Source organism: Tyto alba, unplaced genomic scaffold (genome assembly GCF_018691265.1).
Source record: "Tyto alba isolate M040663 unplaced genomic scaffold, T.alba_DEE_v4.0 Super-Scaffold_42, whole genome shotgun sequence".
Classification (NCBI taxonomy): Eukaryota; Metazoa; Chordata; class Aves; order Strigiformes; family Tytonidae; genus Tyto; species Tyto alba.
Window position 1 is genome coordinate 7,281,514 of NW_024881318.1, and position 22,927 is coordinate 7,304,440.

A 22,927-nucleotide genomic window follows, 5' to 3' on the forward strand; every position below is an offset into this window, starting at 1 on the left:
TTGGAATTACATTGAAGTATAATTAAGATATTGCAGCATGTGTTCTAAGGGGAAGGAACACAGTGGCATTGCTCATCCAAATATTTTCTCTGTCACTAAAGTCATCTTCTGGAAAAAATAGTGTTTCTGCCACTTCTGGCTATTCTCTTGGCTGAAACAAAGTAAGAAACCTTAAGTCACTTCTGCTGATAAGCCTCCTTCTTCCTCCTCCAGTCTGAGACATACTTCTCTTGCCATCAGTGGCTACCAACATTAGTAGAGGGAATTTCTTTATCTAGGGATGTGTCCTCCTTTTTTATTAGCTTTTCTCATCTGTCCTCACTGCCAAAGCAGTTAGCATTTGTCATACTGCACACAGAGATCTGTTTCTTGTGGGATGTGTTTTCATCGTCCCACCTTGATGCAGAAGCAGTTCAACCAGATTCATCCCACATTTCCCTAAAACATCAACAGTGGTGAAGGTGACAGAAGACAACAGCATGTACACAGGCAACAGAAACAGCAGCTTGCAGGACACAAAAACCAGCAGCAGGAGAGCAGAAGTGTATCTACCTTGTAAGCTTCTGTCTTCCTAAAGGCCATGTTGAATTCAATGGTCCTGGGGTGGTGGAGTTCAGGCTCAAATTTTCTGGGTCCTCCCAGTTATCATCCATGTACGCGGTACCATCTTGACTTTTGGGATGATGTGATCCCCTAGCCATTGGATACCTGTCCAAGGACGTGAATCCTGAGCCACCATCAAGAACTACATGGTACAGAGGTATTAAGGACCAGTTCTAACAGGTAAAAAAAAATTTCCCCAACCTCAAAACATCAATAAAGATTTCCTTTCTTAAGACAACATGATTCTTAGCATGCTCCTTTCCTGTCCTCCCTTGCTCAACTCTTGACATCAATTTCATAGTCTTCCCCACAGATTTTTCTCTGTCCCTACTATATCTCTCAGCCTCCACTGAGGTGCAACACCTCATATGATACTCTCTCATGGGGTCCATGTGATCATTACATGTTCATCACCTTCGTGCTGAGCCCTTTTCAAGCCACTTGCACATGGTCACCTGCTTTACAGAGTGAAAGGGAAGAATACGGGGTAGACTGCATACCCGACAACCCACCAAAGCTTAGATAGGAGCTGGGAGTGGAGATGCATGTCTTTGTGGTGGGGCTGTATACACATTTTTTGCATGAGAACTTTGCTACTAGTGCTTCCAGGACCAGCTGGCTCTAGCTCATGTTTGGATTTCTTTCTTGGTGCTGTTTTTTTGCATGGTTTCTCTGTGCTTATTGTTTTCCTCTGGGTGGGAAGGAAGAGAAGGAGGCTAAAAAGACAACATTCCTTCAGATGGATGAATTGGAGACCCATTGGTCTTCCAAAATATCTGGTTACTTCTTGGTCATCACAGCGAGTCCGACTGGTCATGACTGTAAGCTGTGCTGGCTTATTACCAGTGGGATACAATCTCTTAGCAGACATTTGTTCATGTCCCCATATCCCTGTTATGAGGGTCGTTTGCTGGTTTCCATGTGTGCTGGCTCATCAGCGAAGTCAAAGGTGGAAACTTAAATAGAAAGTGAGCTCCCCTCATTTTTGGTGTGAGTGTCAGCCAAGAAGAACATTTGTGGCACGGTGACACTGCAGGAAGCCCACATGGGTTTGTGCAGAAGCAGATCTTCTGTGGTCTGGTGTCATCCACACAGCTGTGTGCCTGCCTTTAAAAAGAAACAGTTTCTGGGGGTTTGTTTTTCTGTTTCTAGTTCTGGGAATTATTATAGCAATTTAAATACCCTACATGACCTGTCAGAGCTTGCTCCTTTGTCCTTCATTTACCCCTGCTTGTTTTAAACAATATTTTTAAATGAAAGAGATGCTGCTGCAGACAGCTATGTACCTAGGAAAAACGGACTTTCTGGGAATAGCACCTGCGCTCATGGTGCAATGTTGGGGACTGAAATGGCCCCAATTCACTGCTGTGGGGATCCTGACCCTGAGCAGATGCTTACAGGGATATCCCGAATGCTGCACCAGTTTGGGTTTGAAGTAGAAAGTGAGAAACCTCTTCCAGGGTCCTTGCTGTTGTTGTACAATGATTGCTGTATGGAGTATGATAGTGTTTGGGCTATAATTCCTTCATCACCGAGGCTGAAGTAGCAGCTGTGAAGATTAACAGGTTATCAATTGGTTGCCCACAATTTTCTTTTCAGATTTTTTTCCCTTGAAATCATGCTGCATTTTGTTTTCTGCCTGGCTCTTCTTCTTAATTATTCTAATTGGATCATTAGATTAATGTTGAGAAACAAAAGAAATTCTCCCTTTTGCTGGTACCAGCTGCCTCCACATACCCAGCCCCGAAATTGGGAACAATATAATTCATCCCCTTCCTGGTCGAGAAAAAAAGGGTTATATACTTATCTATAAGGAAGGGAAAAGTGATGATAAACTAGAGTAAGCAAACACCAAAAAAAAAAAAAAAGGGGGGGGGGGGTTTAGTAATTTAGATGCTATAAATGTTGTAATAAAGCTGCAAATATTTCTGGTCAACGAAGGTCAATGTTTTCAAGAGTCTGAGACTGCCCATTTACAGGAATAACTTGTGATTATGGAGTTTGTGCTTTTCAGGCAGACGGACATCACAATAGATGCTAATCTATAAGGAGCAGGGCTCTCATGGTCTCTCCTCTTGTAAAAATGGAAGTTTAAAGTCCAATTGCCATAGGGTCTGGTCAAACTCCTGCAAACTTAACAGAGATACAGAGCCCTGTAATAATATCCCTTTGACTGTGGTGTGGATTTTTACTACGTGTGGAGCCAGACTAGATTTTGAAAGGTCTAATAAGTCCTAATTATTCAAAGATAACTTACTTCTGTTTGTAAACCAGATGGCTTGACAAAAATGAGGATGATGGTCAGATTGTCCGCGAATTAGTGCCTGCTGGGGAGTCAGCAATGCTAAAAAGTGAGTTTAGCTTGGAAGAAAGGTGGTCTGGATTTGAGCTGTGTATGCATGTTTTTACTTGCTTTATTATACTCCATGATTCATGTCAGTTCACAGTAAATCTACTCATTTTTTTTTTCTGCTGTTCTTATGCAAGAATCTGCAGTAGGTCACTTAAGGGGTAATACCTTTGACTCTTAAATCCTAGTTTATGAATGGGATTAATTTACATAATAGAGAATAATTGCAACAATATATATGTAGAAAGAAACTTTGATTCTTAATGTTGTGATTTTTTAAGAATTGCTTTCTTATATAGTTTTCTCAGAAGGATCTTGAATGGCCACCACTTAAATTCCACCAAATAACACTGTGTTCCCAGAAGAAAATTAACAAAAATATTACACTGTCCTTTGCTGGAGAACCAGGGCTCTGATACTACAATTTTCTTTAGAAAACAGCGCTTACAGAGCTCAGGTTGAGATGTTTTTTGTTTTGTTTTAGAAAAAAAAGTCAAAGATATTGAATTAAATTGTAAGTATAAAAAAAAAGTGAAATCACCTCATTTGCCTAAAATCATTTTTATGGCTTGGTAAACATCTAGCAGTGAGGGGGAGGAGTACAGAATTATTTTCTGCTCGTTAGTGTAACTGTTGCATCTCTTATGTTTTGGTGAATAACTCCAAGGTGTGATAGCTTACCCAGTGTGGTCCTAAGATGCTGGATGCATGAACAGAAGAGCAAAGTCCTTTCTGTGTCTGCAGCTGGAGCCCTCCTCCCTCTGTTTGAAGCCAATTGCCTGGCTAAGCACTGGAAATGCCACTCACATGTCTGTGTTCTGTACATTGATCTCACTTTAGATGTCAGTTATCACGTCAGCGTGAAGACGGGAGATATCCCCGGTGCCAGCTCAGACTCCAAAGTTTTCATCAAACTCTATGGTGAAAAAGCAGTCTCCAGCAAAGAGATTCTGTTAGTCTCTGATAATGATCTAGGCAATTATTTTGAACGTGGTCGAGTGGATGAATTTACTATAGATACGATGGATATTGGGAAGGTAAGAATTAATTGCAAGTGGCTCTGTACCCTGTGTAAGTGTTTGAATTCAAAATCAATGTAACACTCAGGATTAAATGTGATGTAAGAGTCTCTGACCTTTACATTAGATATCAAAAAAAAACATTTTGTATAGACTATTACATTGGCGGTCTGGCATACATGCTGGCGTGTGGAGTGTTTTATGTTTATAGTTAAATACATATATAAGGTATTTACATGAAGACTGTGGAAGAACAGGGTGCGAGGGGAAGGAGATTTTTATACGTTAAGTAAATTCTATTGTGTTGGAGTTTTTTGTGCCCTGTTGGTTTCTGTGCTTTTTTAAAGATCAACCGAATACTGATTGGACACGATAACGTGGGTATCCGGTCTGGCTGGTTCCTGGCCAGTGTCCAGATCGCAGTTCCAGTCCAGGGAAGGCAGTACATGTTCCCCTGCAACCGATGGCTCGACAAAGATGAAGCTGATGGCAGGGTGGAGGTGGAGGTCTACCCAAGTGAGATTGTGCCTATTGAGAAATGTGAGATAAAACACATGGAGAAATGTGTGCTTTTTAAAGCTAGGACTATGTTTGTACTACTAGCATTTTTAAGGACTAGGTTAGATACCAAAACCAAAAAGTCTCTGTCCCAAAGAGCTTCTGTTGGTGAGGAAACTAAATTATCCTGTTCTTGTTTTGTTTCCTAAAACAGCTGGAAAATCATTACAGAGTTTTCCGTCTCTATTTCCTGGGATCCTAGGAAAAATTTACATCCTGGGCAGCATAACACAGCACAAGGTGCTGTGCTCCTTCATTACCATGTCAGTGGGTTTTGACTTTTTCACATTTACCTGCCTCGCTGCCCCAGTCCTGCACCAGCACATGTCCCGTCCTGCCTGTATTACCCCATTGCCGGGAAGAGAGAAGCTGTTTGACACCTAAGGACCAAAACCCTACTGTCTATTTGACTTTTAACAGTAAATTCATTTTCTTTTAAGACTATGGTTAAAATTTGCCTTGAGATCCTGAGAAAAGATGCTGTTTTATCTCTACTCGGTTTAACTCACTCCCTTGTGTTATATTAAGGGCATCATTTAACTATTCTATAGTTAATACTGAAGTGAAATTCCCTTTTAAGGCTCTGTTTTGCACCCTTCTGACACTGGCTTAATACTTGTAAAAGGAAAACCATTAGGTTAGTCCTGAGTGAAGAGTTTTGTTATCTCACATTTGGTTTGGATAAGAGCAGCTGTTTGGCTACATGGTCATTTGTTAAGACAAGGTAATTTAATTTTGAACCTGAGCCCTCAGGAATGTTGTTATCTCAGCTTCTCTGCTGATTTAATTGCTTTATTTTTGGAATAGTGATAAACTACGAGGTGTCTGTGGTTACTGGAGGTGTGCGGGCCGCAGGCACCAATGCCAGAGTCTTCATGCAGATTTATGGTGAGACTGGAAAAACTGAACTGATCAACTTAGACAACAGATCAAACAACTTTGAACGTGGAGCCACAGATGTCTTCAAGGTATGATGAAGGCAGTTGTTTCCACGTCTATGAGGGGAAAGAAATGACCAGCCAAAACTGAGACATCACAGAGTAATTGGCCCATTCATACAAAACAATTGACTTTTTCACAAAATTGCCAGGTCTGTTGGTATCTGCTGTTCACTACCCATATTTTGGGGAGATTTTGTATTTCTTTTAGGAGGTTTTGTGTTTCATGGAGTGACTTTCATCTTCTGAGGGACTGCTAGAAATGTGTCATGGAAGAATATGGTCTAAGAGCAGCATTTGTTTATGTTTACTTTCAAAAGGAGCTGCTCATGTTAGATCTTAAAAGAACTTCAACTTATATTTTGGGCCTGACCACATGTTATTGTCCCTTTCCTATACCTAGTTGGGAAAAAAAAAAATCCATACAGAATATAAAGAATCCTGGTTTTGCCCATATTCACACATGCCATTAACGACAGGTACATGTTGTCAGCCCAACCCTGCAGAGGTTTGATGCCGTAATTTCTGTGAAAGTGTGAATTCCCCATGGATTTTACTGCCTGTAGCACTAGTCCAGCGAGCACCGCATGGTCATGGCACTTGAGGTGTACAGCACACTCCTCCAGATATTGGTCTGGCTTGCATTCAGGTTTATACTCTAGAGTCCACTCCTCTTTATAGGCAAACCAACAGTAAGCAGAACATTTGCTGAGCTGGAAAGCCTCAGACAGGACTGAGGTGCATGAACCAGCACCTGGATAATCCAGCAAGAGGCTGAGCAGTGGTTGGGAACTGTTGTGTGGTTGGGCATCCTCTCCTGAGCAGGGCCTGGCTGCACTGGACCACTGTTCTTTTCTGACTTGCTTGCTTGGGTTTTCTGCCCAGAGAAACCAAGTTCTAGGGGAAATGAATGTTCTTAATTCTTGCCCTGGTGTGGGGTTAGAGCAAGGTACAGGATGTCCTTTGAGACCTAAGGAGACACCAACATCTGGACAATAAAGCACAGAGTTCAGATGGAAGCAGGATTTAAGGCACATCTGTTGTATGTGCTCACAGCACAAGGCTCAGCATGGTGGTGCCTAGGTCTCCTTGTGAGTTTGCAGTGCCACAGAAGTGGGATCCATCTCCTCACAGTTAATCATCTACTTGGAGCTGGTCATGGAATCTCTCCTGAATCATCAAGACTAGGGTATCCTACCTGTTGTCACCGGCTAAATGGAGATGCCTTTGTCTGCAGCTTTACCACATTTGTGTAATGTGTATTTTTGAGATCAGTTCATCTCCTCCTGCCTCAGTTTCTTGCTTTGTAAAATGGAGTTAGTGACGTTTATCCATTTGTAATGAGTTCTTTGGGATTTAAAATGACTAGCACCATAAAAATGCTTGCTTTTTAAATACTCTCTATAATTTTTAAGACTAGGTTCCTCTGATTTTAAAGGAAATAAGCTTTCCAAAATTTATGAGTAAAAGCTATTAGTCAATATCAGATTTATGATAAAAGCCATATGTACAGTGTTCTGTTTACATAGACATGTTTATATCCTCTCTCAGATGTTCACTGCGAGACTTTAAAGTTCTGCCCATTTTATGTGATTTTTTTATAAGCACACAAGGCAGAAGCTCTGAAGCATTAACAGATAGATTCTCTATCTCTTTCATGATCTGAATATTTACAGAAAGATATGGGCAAGAATAAGATTCTGTGAGCTACATGCTAATAGGAAATGCCATCAGTTATAGACAGGGCATGGAGGATGATTATAGCAAATCTAAAGGTAAAACCATGTAAGGAAAAACACATTCTTTATGCTAGGACAGCTGGATCAATTTTAGTTTTCTGATAAGCATATTGTGTGCAATTGATTTTATTTTAATCTACTATAGAAAAGAGTTCTTCTAGACTGAAACCTTACATGCCAAGTTGCCAGATTTCAGCCTGAAGCAAATGTTTGCAAGTTTTCTAACACAAACACTGCCTAAGAGCATAATCAGTCATCAGAAACAAGTCATTGGTCGTTGAAGGACTGCATGGAGTAAAACCTTCTATCCAACTTCATTAGGTGGTAATCCAGACAAATAATCTAAACCAACAAGGTTTTGTATCTGCTGTATTGATTAGAGGGATGAAAATTTTCTTATGGACACAGTCTTCTGCCACTGATGCATTGTAATCAATAATGATTGTACCCTCTCTGCACACTAGCGAAGTGAGAAAATACTTTTCTAATTTTCCAAAGGAGAGGAAGGAGAAGGAAAGTCCAAGCCCATGTTCCATGTCAGAGATCAGGTTATATGAGTCCAATTTTACTGCTTGATCGCTATACAATTATCGCTTCTTGCTTGGTTCATGTCTCATGCTAGGTATTAAATTAATCTTATTATTCACTTAAAAAAGACCTCAGGCACTGAGAATATGTAAAAACCAAGAATGATATTTTGGCATATTCACCTTTAATGCCAACACAGAGGCAATACTGGTGAGGAGAGCAGTGGAAGAAGTAGGGAGCCCAGTAAATATGGATTCAGCTCCTATCTTCATTAGGGTTGCTCTGAATGTCTTCACATCAGTCTGTTCAGATGAAATCTGATGATGGAAAATATGAAAGAATGAAACAGGAAGGAAAAAGTAAAGGTAAACTTGCATAAAAAATTGATCTTATCCTTGCTTAGGTGGTTTGGGTGATACAGTCAATGCTCCTCATTTTTAAAAATGCACTTTAGGAAGTTAAGATTACTTATATCCTCCTGGGTGCTGACTTTCCCTTGGTGACAGAGAGAAGCTGCAGATGTTGGCAAGATTTATAAGATTCGGATAGGCCATGATGGGACAGGCATTGGGGATGGCTGGTTCCTGGAAAGTGTCACGCTGAAGCGGCTTGCCATGAAGAAGGAAGAGTCTGATAAAAATAAGAAAAATAAGTCTGATGAGGAAGAACAAGAGGAGGCCAAGGCGGAAGAAGGAATAGATGTCTATACATTTGTTGCACACCGCTGGTTGGCTAGAGATGAAGGAGATAAGGAGCTTGTGGTGGAGCTGGTGCCTGATGGAGAATCTGAACTGGAGGGTAAATATTGGAGGGAATGTGCATGTGTGTGGGGATACAGAAGTTGTATAAAGGACAATAACCACACTGTGGTGCTTTTCAAGACCATTTATGGCCCCTCAGCCATCCCATTGGCCCAGGCCTGTAGTATAGCTTAAACTGTGGTTTGGTTGATCAGCTGTGGGGAGGAAGAAGGCAGTGGTTAAACTAAGGCAGAGGATGAAGGAGACAGCCTGAAATGGTAGTATCCTGAAGGACTTCTATAGGATTTGTCAAGGCTTGTCTGGGACACTTGGGTCGTGAATCTGTCAAGTTACTGCTGTGTCTGGGAGCTCAGCAAGCTATAACTATTTATGTGGCTAATGACAAGGGCTGGAGAAAGATGGAGCTGCTCATGTTTTAAGGTAGATGCAGATAAACACCAGACAAAATCTTTCTTAAAACTGACTCTGCTGGCATTTTTTGTGCTACATGCTTTCATGGTGACCTATGGATCTGATGAAATATGGCTATTTCTGTGCTCCTCCTGATCTGCCTTTGCAATTTTACTTGCAGAGAATACATATGAGGTCCGTGTTCTCACTGGGAATGTGTCGGGGTCTGGGACAGATGCTAATGTCTTCTTGAGCATCTATGGTGTAGAAAGAGGAGACACGGGTGAGCGCCAGCTGAAAAGGTCAAAAAACCTCAACAAGTTTGAAAAGGGCCAGGTAATGCATGCACTCAACTCACTCAAGCAAGCAGAAGGCTGGCAGAGCTCTCTCGGTTATCATGCTGGACATTCATTACAGTCTCTTCTCTGCAAGGCTTGGCTTATTCTTTCAGCTTAAAGCTCAGATGTGTCTTATTTCTTAAATATTTAAAGCAAAATGCCTCAAAACATTTTCCAGGGAAATTCATTTGAATAATAAACTGAACACCGATTCTGCATCAGAGTCACCTTTTGCATCTGCTTGCTGTAAGCATTCTGGTAATAATGTTTCCTGCCAGGAATATTTGTAACCCACAAACTTTAAATTAATATTGGAGAATATTTCTGAAGCAGCTCTAGTATGTCAGTATTTAGGTTGGAAATACGTTTCTAAATGTTCTACTCAACCAGTCAGGGAATAAAAGCAATATTACACAGTGTGCTATAATTACATTATAATCAAATCCAATTAAACAACATCTCTTGTAGACTGAATATTTGCCATAAAAATGTTTATGAACAATTAACATGCTACTTTTATAGCCAGGAATTGTTCAAGGAATAATTCTGAAAAATTACAGAAAGAGTAAGCAGCTGTGGAAAAATTGCAATCACAAAAAAAGAGACTAATGTTGTTAAATAAGCTGTTAGCTGTGATTTATGAGCTTGGCATCAGTGAAACTGCAACCTGCACATGGTTCTTCATTCAGTGGGAAGAACTCCAATCTGGAAATGTAACCCGCTCTGCTCTTGGGAGTAGAAACCCAAAGTCTACCAACAAGTTAATCACATTAAGACATTTAAAGTATTATGATAACGAGGACCATCCTGTCACATTAATAGACGCTAATAAATGACCATCTTGGTTGTAGTAAATGACAATAAGAAGAAATTCTGTGGTTTGAAATAAAACAGTTGGAGGTGCACAGGCGTGTTTCCGTGATGTCAATATGTTTGTGTCCAGTTCCAGATTCAACCTGGGGAAAAACACTAAGCCTGTAAAGAATGAGATTTAGGAGATGTGTTAAATCTAGAGGAAGCTGAAATGGGGATGAAAGGAGTGAAGGGTTGTGCAGCTCCATGGCTGTTACTGCCTTGTAGGAGTTAAGCATGAGTCTTAATGGGAGAGCTTACAGCTCTGTAGCTGTTTTAGTACTTCCACCCAAAGAATACAAGGAGGTCTCAGAAACACCATTTGTTTTAATGGGAAAAAAGATTAACCTTGGCCATTTACTGCCTGTATTTCCCCCTTTCTGGGAAAAACCTCTTGTCTCCTGTGTAGGTGGATGTGTTCACCATCAAAGCCATTGACCTGGGTGAGCTGAAGAAGCTGCGGATCCGCCATGATAACACTGGTACTAGCCCAAGCTGGTTCCTGGAGAGGGTAGAGATTGTTGACCTCAAGGAGAGCACCACGTGAGCAGCCTGTCGCACCCTTTCATACGGTCAGAAAAGGGGGCACGTTCTCAGGAGCCTGCAGAACTGCTGGAAGGCAGGGGAGATGCAGAAGGACATCGTCGTAGCTCCTCGCCAACTCACAGGGAGCAGGCATCCTTTGGGAGCCTTGTGATGAGTGTGCTGTTATACTGCATGTGGGGCCATTCTGGGGTACCTCTAGGGAGGTGAGGGGGGGAGCGGTTTGCTGTCCCAGTATCTCTGCAGTTTGGGAACCAGCAGTGTTTGGAAGGAAACCTCAGCTTTTCTTGGTTTCTTCTGTGAAGGACTCTCCCTCCCGAGGAGGTCCTCTTGCAGAACCTGCACTTACGTGTTTCCTTTCAAGGCTCCACTCTGGAAGTCTCTGACATCACATTTCATTTGTCTTTTGTACTTAATGGAAAGATCTGGGCCAAAACCAAGTCCTGATCAAAGCAAACTCCCATGATTCTCAGAGACAGCTGGACAAGCAAAGCCTAGGCTGTTAGAAACCTGAAATACAGGCTTGCCTTTGAGCTGGAACATGCTTGACGTCTCATGATTAAAAGTTGCACAATGCTCTGGTGGGTGGTGCTACTAAGGACCTCAAGATGGGTCCACTCTTCACAAACATAAAATACCTGGGAGACTGGGTGATCCCTTGAGTTATTCAACTTTTTCTGGGAGTGAAAACTAAAAAGAATCAATGATATGGAGCTGATGGCTCAGAAGCAGCATTTTTCAGTAAGTGCTCACTAACCTATTTATTAATTTAGTTCCCACAAAAAAAACCCCAGAATTCAAGGATGAAAACAGATCTGCTGTTTATCTTTCAGTAATCTTGCTTTTTTTGTAAGTAGCCTCTGATCTGTGCTTGTTTATATTATCAAAGCCTGTGAAGTCCTGTGTAAGTGCTGGGTGCTGCTGTCATTCTTATAGGTATTATTTTCCATGCCAGCGGTGGTTAGCAGTTGAGGAAGATGACGGTCAGATTGTCAGGGAGCTGGTCCCAGTGGATGAAGCATTTGTAAAGAAAGATTCGGAAAATGATGGCCAGTCTCTTGCAACGCTGGGCCTGGAACAGAAAGGTTTATGTTAGCCTTGTATTTCTTCCAGTGTGGGGTTGAAAAGAAACCAAGTTATTAGCCCTGCTGAGGGCATTAGCAGTTAGCATTCACTGGGCTATGAGTAATTCTGCCCCCACCATGAAGTTTTCAGATGTGAATGAAACGTGAAGTGCATGTCAGCCAGAAAGGAGTGGCCACTCTTCATTTTAAGATGATTTAATCATCTTGCAAGTTTGGACCCAAAGTGAGAAAACTAGGAAGATGGATAATATGTTCAGTCATTATCTCTCAACTGAAATGCACGTTCATTGCTAATATTTAAGGCATAAATCTGAGCCATTTCACATCATGGACTGGAATGGTTAAGCACTTCAACATGAAACTGAGCAAAGAGCAAGCATGACCAGAAAAAGGGAAGGAACCTAAATTTGTCTCACTTCCCATCTTGCTGCTTATATCCGTTGTCCTCCAGAATAACTTTGTTTCTCTTGTATATAATTTTTCATGGTAACCACAGAGCAATGACACACTCCTGGGTTGACACTGAAAGGTGCTGAGTGCCCAGCACTTCCATTGGCTTCACTGCAAGTGAAAGGTCTTAAACTCCCCCCTCAGATTCTTTCAAATACATGAATAATTTCCACAAATTGGATAGTCCTTTGGTTCAGGAGGACCTTCTGGCTGAGCAGCATCTTGGAAACGTATGTCTGACTATGGGAGAAGGGTGCCTGTTTGGAGATCTTGAGTAGTTTTTTGCAGTCAGTGAGGACTATATTAGATTTTTCCATATTTTTAATGAGTTTATTACACTCGCTAGATGATGGTGCAATAGAAACCTCCCTAATGATGCTACTGTGAAGGGTGTGTTCATGAATATGAACTGCATATGTCAACATGCACATACTTTCTGGTATGTGTTATATGCACATATATTATTTGATGCTATTAGAATAAAGAGGAGGGGGGGTGTTGTGGGTTTTTTGAACAAAATGGTATTATGGGCAGAGGGAGATTTGAAGAGCCTTACAGATTCCCAGGAAGTAAATGGGAAGGCTCAAGCACATTTCTTATCTGTAGATATGCAGACAATGTACTGAATGACTGGAGCAGTAAAAGAGTCTGCAACCAGATACCCAGCTCACCCCATGAGCTACCACAGCATACAACAGGAATTAGAAATTACAACATGGCTGTAATCGGTCAAAATAAAACCCAAACCAAACTTACATATGCAATGAAAAGTAGAGTTGATTCCTGTTCATATTTCATACTCTTAAATTAAGATATTTTATCTGACAGCTAAATCAACAACATACACTGTGAAAGTGAAAACTGGGGACAAGAAGAATGCTGGGACAGATGCCAATGTCTTCATCACTCTCTATGGAAGTAAAGACGATACAGGTATGGCTTCATGTGATGAAACAGGATAGCACCTCACTGTTGGATATCAGAAAATACAGGTCATGGTTTCCTTTTGTTTTCTTTATACCCATTCCTCAATCCTTTTTAGTACAACTTCATGTTCTCACTGTCTCCGCATACATCGTGATAACTAGGAGCATACCACCAGCTGCTGTCAAACTTTGCAATGCTGATTTGCACCAGCTGCCGATCTAAAGGTTTTAATTTCAATTATAGAAACAGCACAGTTGACTGGGACTACATTACTGAGTAGTGAATGCAGTGAATGATTTGCTTTCCTCAGCAATGAATCAGCATGCTCCTGAAATCCAGCTCTCCTCTGCCTCTTTGAGTGGCCCAGAAGTATTTAATCAGCTGATGAGTAAATCCTCTTGGAAGCAGCCAAGCTGTGTGTGCAGTGACTAGGGCACCTGTGAGAGTGACAGCGAACTGATGGGTAGGAGCAATTTCTTTAGGGGTGAACACAGCACAACAGCATTGTCTCTGTGTCACTGCCAGAGGATCAATCAAGAAAGAGATTCTGTATATTTTGGGTGTTGATACAGATTTGGGCTCAGAGGGAGGGACAAAGCACCGATCTTGAGATGAAAAGCCATTTTTATGTTTTAACCACTTCCCTCGTTCCACTGTTGACATTCCCAGAGGATTTGTTTCACATGCTGAACAATGTCCTTTTACATTGCCACAACAGGGATAGTCAGCCTAAAGGCCTCAAAGACTAACAAAAACAAATTTGAGCGTGGGAAGGTAGATGAATTTACAGTGGAGTCTGTGGACATTGGAGACCTGAAAAAAATCAAGATAGGCCATGACAATAAAGGTAAGATAATCTGCTTTGTAATGTAGCATTTCTAGTGCATTAGGTGCGTTACTGTATAAAATAACCTACCTCCAAGACCCCAAATGTAATTCACCTTTGGGTGACAGATCCTTACTGTCACTTTGGCTGTTGCTGATACTACCTTTGCTGCTACTACCATTCCCATGGCTGTGGCAATAAGAGCACATTGGTGGCAACTTGCAGATAACTTTGCAACCTCTATTTCTCTGCAAAAGACTCTTTAGTTTTGCAGCCACATTTATAGTTTTCTCATACATCACCAAACCTTGTATTTTTTCTTGTCACACTTGGGACCTATAGACTTCTCTCACTTCTTTATCAAGATTTTTATCGTTTCGATCATCAAGTCTTGGCTGCTTTTGAGACATGGCTTTGTCTCTACTACAAACAAGGAAAGCAGTGGAAGGACACATAGATTCCCTCCCTATGGGGCACCAAGGGACATGTTTGTTAATAACTCCTCTGTTTTACTACAAAGGTAAATTAATCCAAGTGATGGAGTAATTAACACTTCCACATGCGTATCTTTAACTTGACACATATAGAAATTTAAAACACCTTAGTGAAAACCTGGACAATCATTTACCATGATTTTTATGGTATCTATTCTATTTTTCTGTTGGCAGAAGACAGGAAGATTTATTTCTCAGAGGTCTGGAATGCAATGATTCATTTTCTGTTGTCTGTAGAGTCTTTGTGGGTTATTCACTGTTATCTCTCCAACCGCAGGTAGTTCAACTGGCTGGTTTCTGGAGTGGGTGGAGATTGATGCCCCATCTCTGGGACAGTGTCTCAAGTTCCCTTGTGGCCGTTGGCTGGATAAATTTGAGGATGATGGAGCTGTTGAGAGAATCATCTTCCCTGCAGAACTGCAGACAACAGAGTATATCCCATGTGAGCAGAATGCCATTTCCCCAGGATACACCCATCATTACAGAAGATAAAATTTCACTAGCTCATGCAGTTTTATAGGCTTGGCCTCTCACTTGAATTGGCTTTGAAAAATTTATAAATACATCACATGCCAACTCTTCCAATTACTACAAGAACGTTCCTCTGGATGCTGTAGACTAACATTTCCTGTATTTGCCAAATGAGTCATTAGAAGCCACGTGTCTGTGTATGATTGTCTTTTGCTCCCTCTTGCCCTGTCATCTCCAAGACTTCAGTCTATTCCAAGCTGTCTTCCTTGTCTCCAGTTTCCCTTTGATCTTGCTCCATTCTAATATTGCTTTTTCTGTTGTCAAAGCAGACCCTTTGGTCTTGCTTCCAAGTCTTGGTTCCCCCAGTGCCTTTGGCATTGCACCCCTCTCCCTTGCTGAAAGACCCTCTTCCAGAGTTTCTTCAGTGTGATGATTTTTTGATAGTATTGTACCAGTCTGCCTCTTTTAGTGTTCTCCAATTTACTCTTCAATTCACTCCACTCTAAATTAATGTTTGAGGTAAAACCAGTGTCTTTTGGGAGCTCCTTCTCAGTACTAAACATAATTTTCAAGTCTGCTATGGCACCTCAAAGTCTCCTATTCAGACAATTTCTTTTCCTGTCCCCAGAATATCAAGAACCAGATAATAAGGTTTTCTTGAAATAAATGACTGGAAACATTATTTTTCTTATTTTGTAGCCCTCTCTTTCCCTTTTCACATGTGCATCCTTGACTATGTTCAGTGAACTCACAGCCCTGGGACTTGTTCCTCCCTGATCTGCTTAATTTTAAGTTGTCAATAAGTATTTCCTAGCCAAATTTCAGGGGCCTATCAAAATTGCCTTTTCCCTTCATTAGGTTGGATGCCACAATGGTGATGGACAAGGTCTAGAACCTGAGAGTTGATTTCCACCCCTTGCCCTGTTGGGTTCTTCATAGGTCACTCTGAACAAGTGATAAGTTGGTCACACCAAAGCTGTCTCCTACTACCTCATTGCATCCCTCATTGTATGCATTGATGGTATCAAAAGCCTTACCTCCTGCAGTTCCTTATTTTTAGACATCAAAAGTTAGAGCTGCCCAATCTCTCTTTAGCTGCCTCTGTTTCCTTCTTCATAAGTAGTTGTGAGAATAACCACACAGAAGACTAACTGCTGTTTGGCTCCTTCTTTTTTACTGTCAACATTGTGGTTCATGTTGAAGGTCTTCTTCACATTAGCTGGCCAGTCCTCCAACATCCAGATCCTCATAACGTGCAGTTTGTAAGCTAAAATCATCTTTTTTCTCTGAGGATCTGACCTCTTTGTGCCTCCCTCACGTTTCGACCAAGCTATTTTTGATTTCCCATGGCTTACTTTCTTTACCTAAACTGCCTGGAGCAGAAGAATGGATACTCTTTGCTTCTTTCCTCATTTCAGTCAGTCAACTGGAAGACATATTAGTCTTTGTGTCTGAAAAAAATAAATTGGTAGATAGACATAGTGAATGCATCCTCAGGAGCGAATATAACCCAGATACCTTGTACATGCTCCTCATCAAGTTTTTCCATGTTATCCCAGCTGATATATATTTTGACACAGAAGCTGACTATTTAATTTATTACTGTCCCTGTATATTACAATGATGTAAGAATTTCTGGCATACCATGCCTTTGAGTACATAGTTTGTATAAACCTGATTTTTGTCAGGAGTCTACATTAAGCCTTTGAAAATAGTCAGGCCTCTCTGGCAAAAAGGTTGTGCCAGGCTCGGTGTCAGCTCAGGCTGTTTCACTATTTAAACAATTCCCACAGCACTATTTACTGCATTCTGGTTTCCTAACTATGAACCCAGAGATTTCAGTTTGCTAGAGGTAGCTAAAACGGTTTGATTTGTTTTATGATGACTCGTGCCAGAATTGTTTCACGCCAAACAAATGATGAAAACATGTCATCGGCAGTCCAATTAAAATCATCCCTGTGGGGATACAACTTTAAAAGTGCCATGTAAATGAAATAGGCGTCTGACAGCTGAAAGTTGTGCTGCTAGTGACCTTGTTATGGTGCCGCTTTGCTGATTCAGTTCTAAGCTGATGTTAATATTCAAGCAACAAGAGCAAGCACCACGGATTTCAGCAGAGAAGATAATTTTAAATTCATAATGCTTAGCATGTGATTTTTCGTCTCCAGCATTTCCCCCACCCCCCTTACATACTGGAGAAACTATTTCAGTTTACTTGTAACACAGCAGAGCAGATTTCATTGGGTTGGGCAGAAAGAATATTAAGTACCTCTATGATGACTCTCTGTAGAAGACTTCTTCATCTCTGTTCTCCTGAGAACCGTATGTAGAGAGACTGAGGCTCCCATACATATAATCAGAGTTACTCCAACAGTAATAGATATGGTACCAGAAACCTTCTCTCTATTCTAAGAGAGATGCTGAATCTGAGATATAGCATGACGTGACACAGTGTAAATAGCACACATGAGTGAAGTCACTGCAGTGTAGGATGATGCAGATGACAAGAAACTGAGAAGATTGTAGTGAGGGATGGGAAGTGGTGGGAGCTGGGTGGGTGGTGTAGAGGAAGGGGATGGCCAGGAGCGGGTCCTGGTGATAGTACTGTGTGTCAAAGGCTGTGCTCGTGGGTAGTGGTGAGGACTACAAGAATTGTGTCTGCTTGTGGCAGAAGTCCTTACAGATAATCAGTGGTGCCCAAGCCTCACCTGGTATTTTTCATCTATAGATTTCAGAAACAATTTTGTCCTGGTTTCAGCTGGGGTAGAGTTAATTTTTCTTCTCAGTAGCTAGAATAGTTCTGCGCTTTGAATTCAGTATGGGATTTGGTGTGAGAAGAATGCTGATAACACGCTGTTTTCAGTTGTTGCCAAGAGATCAAGGACTCTCCACCTCCCCGTGTCCTGCCTGTGCGCGGGTGCACAAGGAGCTGGGAGGGAGCACGGGCAGAGCACCAGACCCAAACTGGCCGGTGAAATATTCAATATCATGTAATGTCATGTTCAGCATAGAAAGGAGGGGCCGCTGGGAAGGGGGGTTTCTCTCTGGCTGCTGGAATTCTGACTGTGGGATCTTGGTGTTTTGATCACTGGCCAGGATTGGGCTGGGTATCAGCCAGTGGGTGATGAGCAATCACATTGTGTGTTACCTGCTTGTACTTTCTATTATTGTTATTGTTTTATTTTATTACAATTATTAAACTGGTTTTATCTCAAGCTTTGAGTCTCCCTTTACCCCTCCAATTCCCTTCCTCATCTCCCAGAGCAGGGGAGGTTGAGCGAGCAGCTGTGTGGGGTTGGGCTGCTGGCTGGTTCAAACCATGACAGATTTAAAGGAGATAGGGACAGGTTTCAGTTTGCTAAATGGCACACCTGAATTTACATGTCCTCATGACAGTGTCTGAATTCCTGTTATCTGCAATAAATATTTGGTCATTCACAAAGGGTGGATGTGGAGAGTGATTGAGCTAACTGCAAGGAAGATGCCTGCCTTTGCTTGTCTGACTTTCTTCAAACTGCGTTGACTTTAGTGATTACATCTGGAGATGTACACACCTACTCGATGTGCAGACATCTGAACATAGGTTTCTTACTCTGTGATCTAAACATCCTTTCATCTTGGAAACTGAGTATATTCACCAAATCTGTAGCAGAGCCAGCAAGAGACCCCCAGTCTTATTCCTGTGTCAATCTTATTCCTGAGCAAGTCTGAGTCATGCTCTAGCAGGACTCAAGATTGATAAACTCTGAAGATAGAAAAGAACAAAAGGAGGCATCAGATTTTGGAGTCATGGGACATTCTGGAGAAACCAAGGAAACGGACTAAGGAAGTATTTAGGGGCTTGATCCTTACCATTCTCTATTCATCACTGATCTGGTACAAATTTATCCTGTTTGCCTTGGTGTTACAGAGAAGGTGGTACTAAGAGAAAACTAGATCAGAGTGGACAGCATAGGGTTTTATTTCTTTTCCTTATGATTGATTTGTGTCACTTGCTTAGTAATGAAAATAATAGATTTTTTTTATCAGTAAGATTATCTTGAATATTTATATACTGCCCCCAGTTAATTTAACTTCATCTGCCTAGTTGCTCAAAAAATCTATAAATTCACATGTTTTGCGTTAAGACTTGAGCTGTTGAAGTAAATCCTCTTTTAGTAATTTTAGATAGCAGGTATAAATACACTGAGTGCTTTCTCAGTAAATGTACATGCATCAAGATCAATTGGCATTATAGGGTTGAAGTAAATTCCTCTGGATTCTCAGAGTACTGACCTGCTTGGTAACTAAATGACCATAATTGTGTGATTCCTACCCTGTCCTCTTTAAATGTTGAGTTTTCTAATCCAGATTTTGTTTCATTAAAAATTTATTAGGAGCATTGGTATGCTGCTTAATAACTTCTATTGTTTTGTTTTAATTTTCTACCATTTCCTAAATCAGTTGTTCCTTACGAGATCACTGTCTACACCAGTGATATCTTTGGAGCTGGCACGGATGCAGATGTCTTCATTGTTCTCTATGGAAGTGATGGGAACTGCACTCAGCAGAAATCTCTGTGCCTCAACAAGAGAGAGCAAAGGATGTATTTTGAAAGGAACTCAGTGAATCAGTTCATTGTGGAGGTAAGATCAAAGATGCTTGCTCTCATATTAGGTTGCCCTAAGGGAACTAAGGAGAGAAAATGGAGCAAAGTGGGAACTTTTCCTCTTTTAGGGAAAGATATTCAGCTCTTTTACTCAAACAACGTGGGTTCAAAATTCTGTTCTGCAACAGACTGTGAGAGCAGGATCAAATCTTTTCTCACTGACCTCCAGTTAGTAGCAACTCAAAGGTATTAACTTCCAGTGTCCCTAATGGGGACTAATCCCTAGTGGCCTAATGCCATGATAAGCCTTGTAAAGACAGGAGCAATTTTATCATGGAGCTGAGATGCACCAATATGGAAGCTTGCCGTTACAGATAAAGTTGAGAGCTGCTTTGGAAGGTCTTTACATCTTCCATTTCCTAGACCATACTTTGTAAAGAGAGCATATCAGTTTCCATGTATGCCAGATCTAATACCTGTACCTCTCCTTATCATGCTTATTTGCTTGTATACTTGCCTTCTCTTGCAGTTTGCAATACTTTGAAAGGTAACAGGAATGAAATGCTTGCACTATTGTTGAAACCATTTGCCTTCAGTTTAAGTCCCTTTGAATCATTTTGTGTTCCTCTTTCATCAGATCATGTTAAAGGGGCTGGTCCGTGGTACTCACTACTTCTGTAGCACTTCATTTGGGGTGGATGATCTGTTCATCTGTTCTAACCCTATGGCAACCTAAGCATCAAGCTCTCTTTCTCTGTATCCTCAGACAGAGAGACTATTACTTTGCTGCGAACACCATGATTTTTGAATACCTGAGACTAACTTTTTGAGAAATCTTATCAAGTATTTCTGGAAATGTTGGCACAACTGTATGTAAATAGTAAACCAGTGCACATCAATGAGCGAGCACATTTACATCTACAATATTCAGCAATTCCTATTTATAATATATTCTTGATGCTGAGAATTTGTGAGAGGCAAAAATATAGGCAGTCCTGCTCTGGCCTATGCTTTTGATCCTGCTTCATGCCCTTACCTTCCCTCCCTGGTTGAAACACCAACACTAACTTCATACAGGACCTTGCAACCTCTCTGTGTTTTGGGTTTGGTTTGTTTTTGTAATTTAAGGCAAATCTTAAACTATATTTTTAACCAGTTAAAATGCTTCCAGCCAACATTATTATTATATGGCATGAATCATTAAATAAATCCCCAGTGTGAATCTTTAAAAACAAAGAATAAGACTTATTTTGATGGAGTTTGCACACAGTTTTTCATAATAGAGGTTGCATTAATCCATAGATATAAATCTTAAACTGAGTGTTACTGTTATTTCTTTGTTCTATAAGATTTATTTTAGGTTTGGTAGAATCTGAAACATCAGTACTTTTCTAAGATGAAGAGAGTGAAAATGCAGTTTTTTCTCCAGATTTATAATATCATATTAACCTGTCCCCAAACTTCATTCTCTCTTCACCAGTTCCTCTTGCTGCAGGAGACAGGGATGAAGCTAAATATATTCTTCTTTCACCTAGCTGTATAGAGCCATATTTTGGAGTTCAACAGACCCTAAAAACAATTTGAGGAGCTCAGGAAATATAAACTGAGAACTGCCCATTTGTTTTAGTGTTTCTACCATTTTGTATTTCGCAAGAGATAAAAAAGATTGGAGTCTGGTCTCAGCTATGCTCCCAGGTGATGATTTGCTGGGGATGCCTACAGCAGGGTAAAGGTCACTTCTTCTTTAACATGGATCTTTACTGGTCAAGCATCAGTTTATTGCTACATATTGATTAAAAACCTCATTGAAAAATGAATGTTTGGACAGAACAAAAGAGGGAAAAATAATTTTCCCCTACTGTGTATTTATGTGCATGCATGAGTTTTAGAAATTAGTTTGGATCATTTCATTATTTTGCAATTACACTTATGCTGTCTAAAGTCAGGGCAGGGCTGATGAAGTCAAACCCTCTTTGTTCGGAGTGTGAATTCCATGAGTAGTGCAGTCAGTCTTACTGAGTGAGGAGTCTTCTAAAATTACAGATGTCTTTGCTTTAGTATTGGCAATTCTGTCAGCTAGGCTAGGAAGAGAAGGGGGTAGTCTCCAGTGGTGCAAATTGAGATGTTCAGTATTCTCATGTTTCCAAGAAATAAAGACTCCAAGTGCCTATGGACAGAAAGAGATTTGAGTGCTTTTACGAGAAAAGGAAGTTTGCAGCCAGCCTTACTTTTTTAAAAGCCAACTATACAAAAAAGCTTGCACTGAAATAAACAACAGCTTTTACTTAAGAATAAATATAATTTTTCCTGTTCAAGCCTTTGGAAAGGAGGTGACTTTAACTAGTAATAAATTACTCAAGTAATAAGGGAAGGCATAAAAAAACAGTAGCCACTTCATAAGATAGTTATCCTGTTGACTTGCTCAGAATGGTATTGGGTTTCTGTGATGGAACAGGAGAGAGGTAATATAAAATTCTAGGCTATTAATATTATACTTTGACCTCAAAGCTATTCTTCCAGTGTTATAAGAGTGCACATAAGTGTTTAAAAAGGAAATGGATATAAAAAGAACAATCTAAGATGCAGTAGCATTGCAGTTTCTAAAAAATTGCCTTCATTTCCACACATACAGAGAAGTCTGCTGTGCTACCAAGCCTATCTCATACAGTGGGTGATTTGTGCAGAGCAAAATTCTCTCCATTTTTGGAACAGAAGTTCAGGGAAACCCTCTCATTAACAAGCAAGTTAGGGCATAATTGGCATCAGCACTCATATTTGCTCCCCTGGGACTTCATACAGACTGGACAAATAGGAAATAAACTAAAGAAGTAGCATCTCAAAAGTCACCTGTTGTTAATGCTATAATCTCTCTTTTTTCTTTCTTTTTTTCTTTTTTTTTTTTTTTTTTTTTTTTTTCCCTCTTTTTTCATAGCTGGAGGATGTTGGTGACATTATTGAAAAGATTCGCATAGGACACAATGGTGCAGGACTGAACTCTGGTTGGCATTTGGACCGTGTGGCAGTTCGAAGACTGTTGCCAAATGGAAAGGTAGGCTGTGAATCCCAGCACTGCAGTATGTTTCCATTAACAACCACTTCCATTTCCCAAAGCGCATCTTCTGTATACGAAGTGTGATTAACAGTGAAAAATTACTCCCTAAAGAACAATGCACACTAATGAACTCGCTAGAGCTTGGGGATCTGGAGACAACAAACATGTATTACCATGTTTTATTCTTCAAATATTGATTTCAAGACTCTGTAATCATTGTTTTTTTTTAAAAAAAATGCTGTTTTCATTGAGCCTTTTAACTAGAATAGAGGTATTTCCTCCTGGCAGTGGATGAGAGCAAAGCAGTGATGTTGCTTCTCAACCTTTTGGAGGTTTTTGTTACTCTTTACCTTTTGTGTGAGGAGCAATGTGCCCGCTGATTTTGGAGGCAACATTAGCATGACTTGCTTGCTGC

The 22,927-nt window shown here is 40.6% G+C and overlaps 1 protein-coding gene across 1 annotated transcript in view; it reads left to right on the forward strand.

Moving 5' to 3' along the window:
• LOXHD1 (lipoxygenase homology PLAT domains 1) overlaps positions 1–22,927 on the forward strand; it is a 118,487-nt gene that overhangs the window by 37,846 nt on the left and 57,714 nt on the right. Inside the window, exons 13-25 of the mRNA XM_033011102.2 lie at positions 2,878–2,954; positions 3,794–3,990; positions 4,320–4,512; positions 5,338–5,498; positions 8,242–8,533; positions 9,068–9,222; positions 10,486–10,619; positions 11,556–11,704; positions 12,983–13,087; positions 13,800–13,928; positions 14,679–14,843; positions 19,316–19,497; positions 22,393–22,509. Of these exons, the coding sequence (XP_032866993.2) occupies positions 2,878–2,954; positions 3,794–3,990; positions 4,320–4,512; positions 5,338–5,498; positions 8,242–8,533; positions 9,068–9,222; positions 10,486–10,619; positions 11,556–11,704; positions 12,983–13,087; positions 13,800–13,928; positions 14,679–14,843; positions 19,316–19,497; positions 22,393–22,509 (2,056 nt within the window). The remainder of the gene's footprint in view (positions 1–2,877; positions 2,955–3,793; positions 3,991–4,319; positions 4,513–5,337; positions 5,499–8,241; positions 8,534–9,067; positions 9,223–10,485; positions 10,620–11,555; positions 11,705–12,982; positions 13,088–13,799; positions 13,929–14,678; positions 14,844–19,315; positions 19,498–22,392; positions 22,510–22,927) is intronic.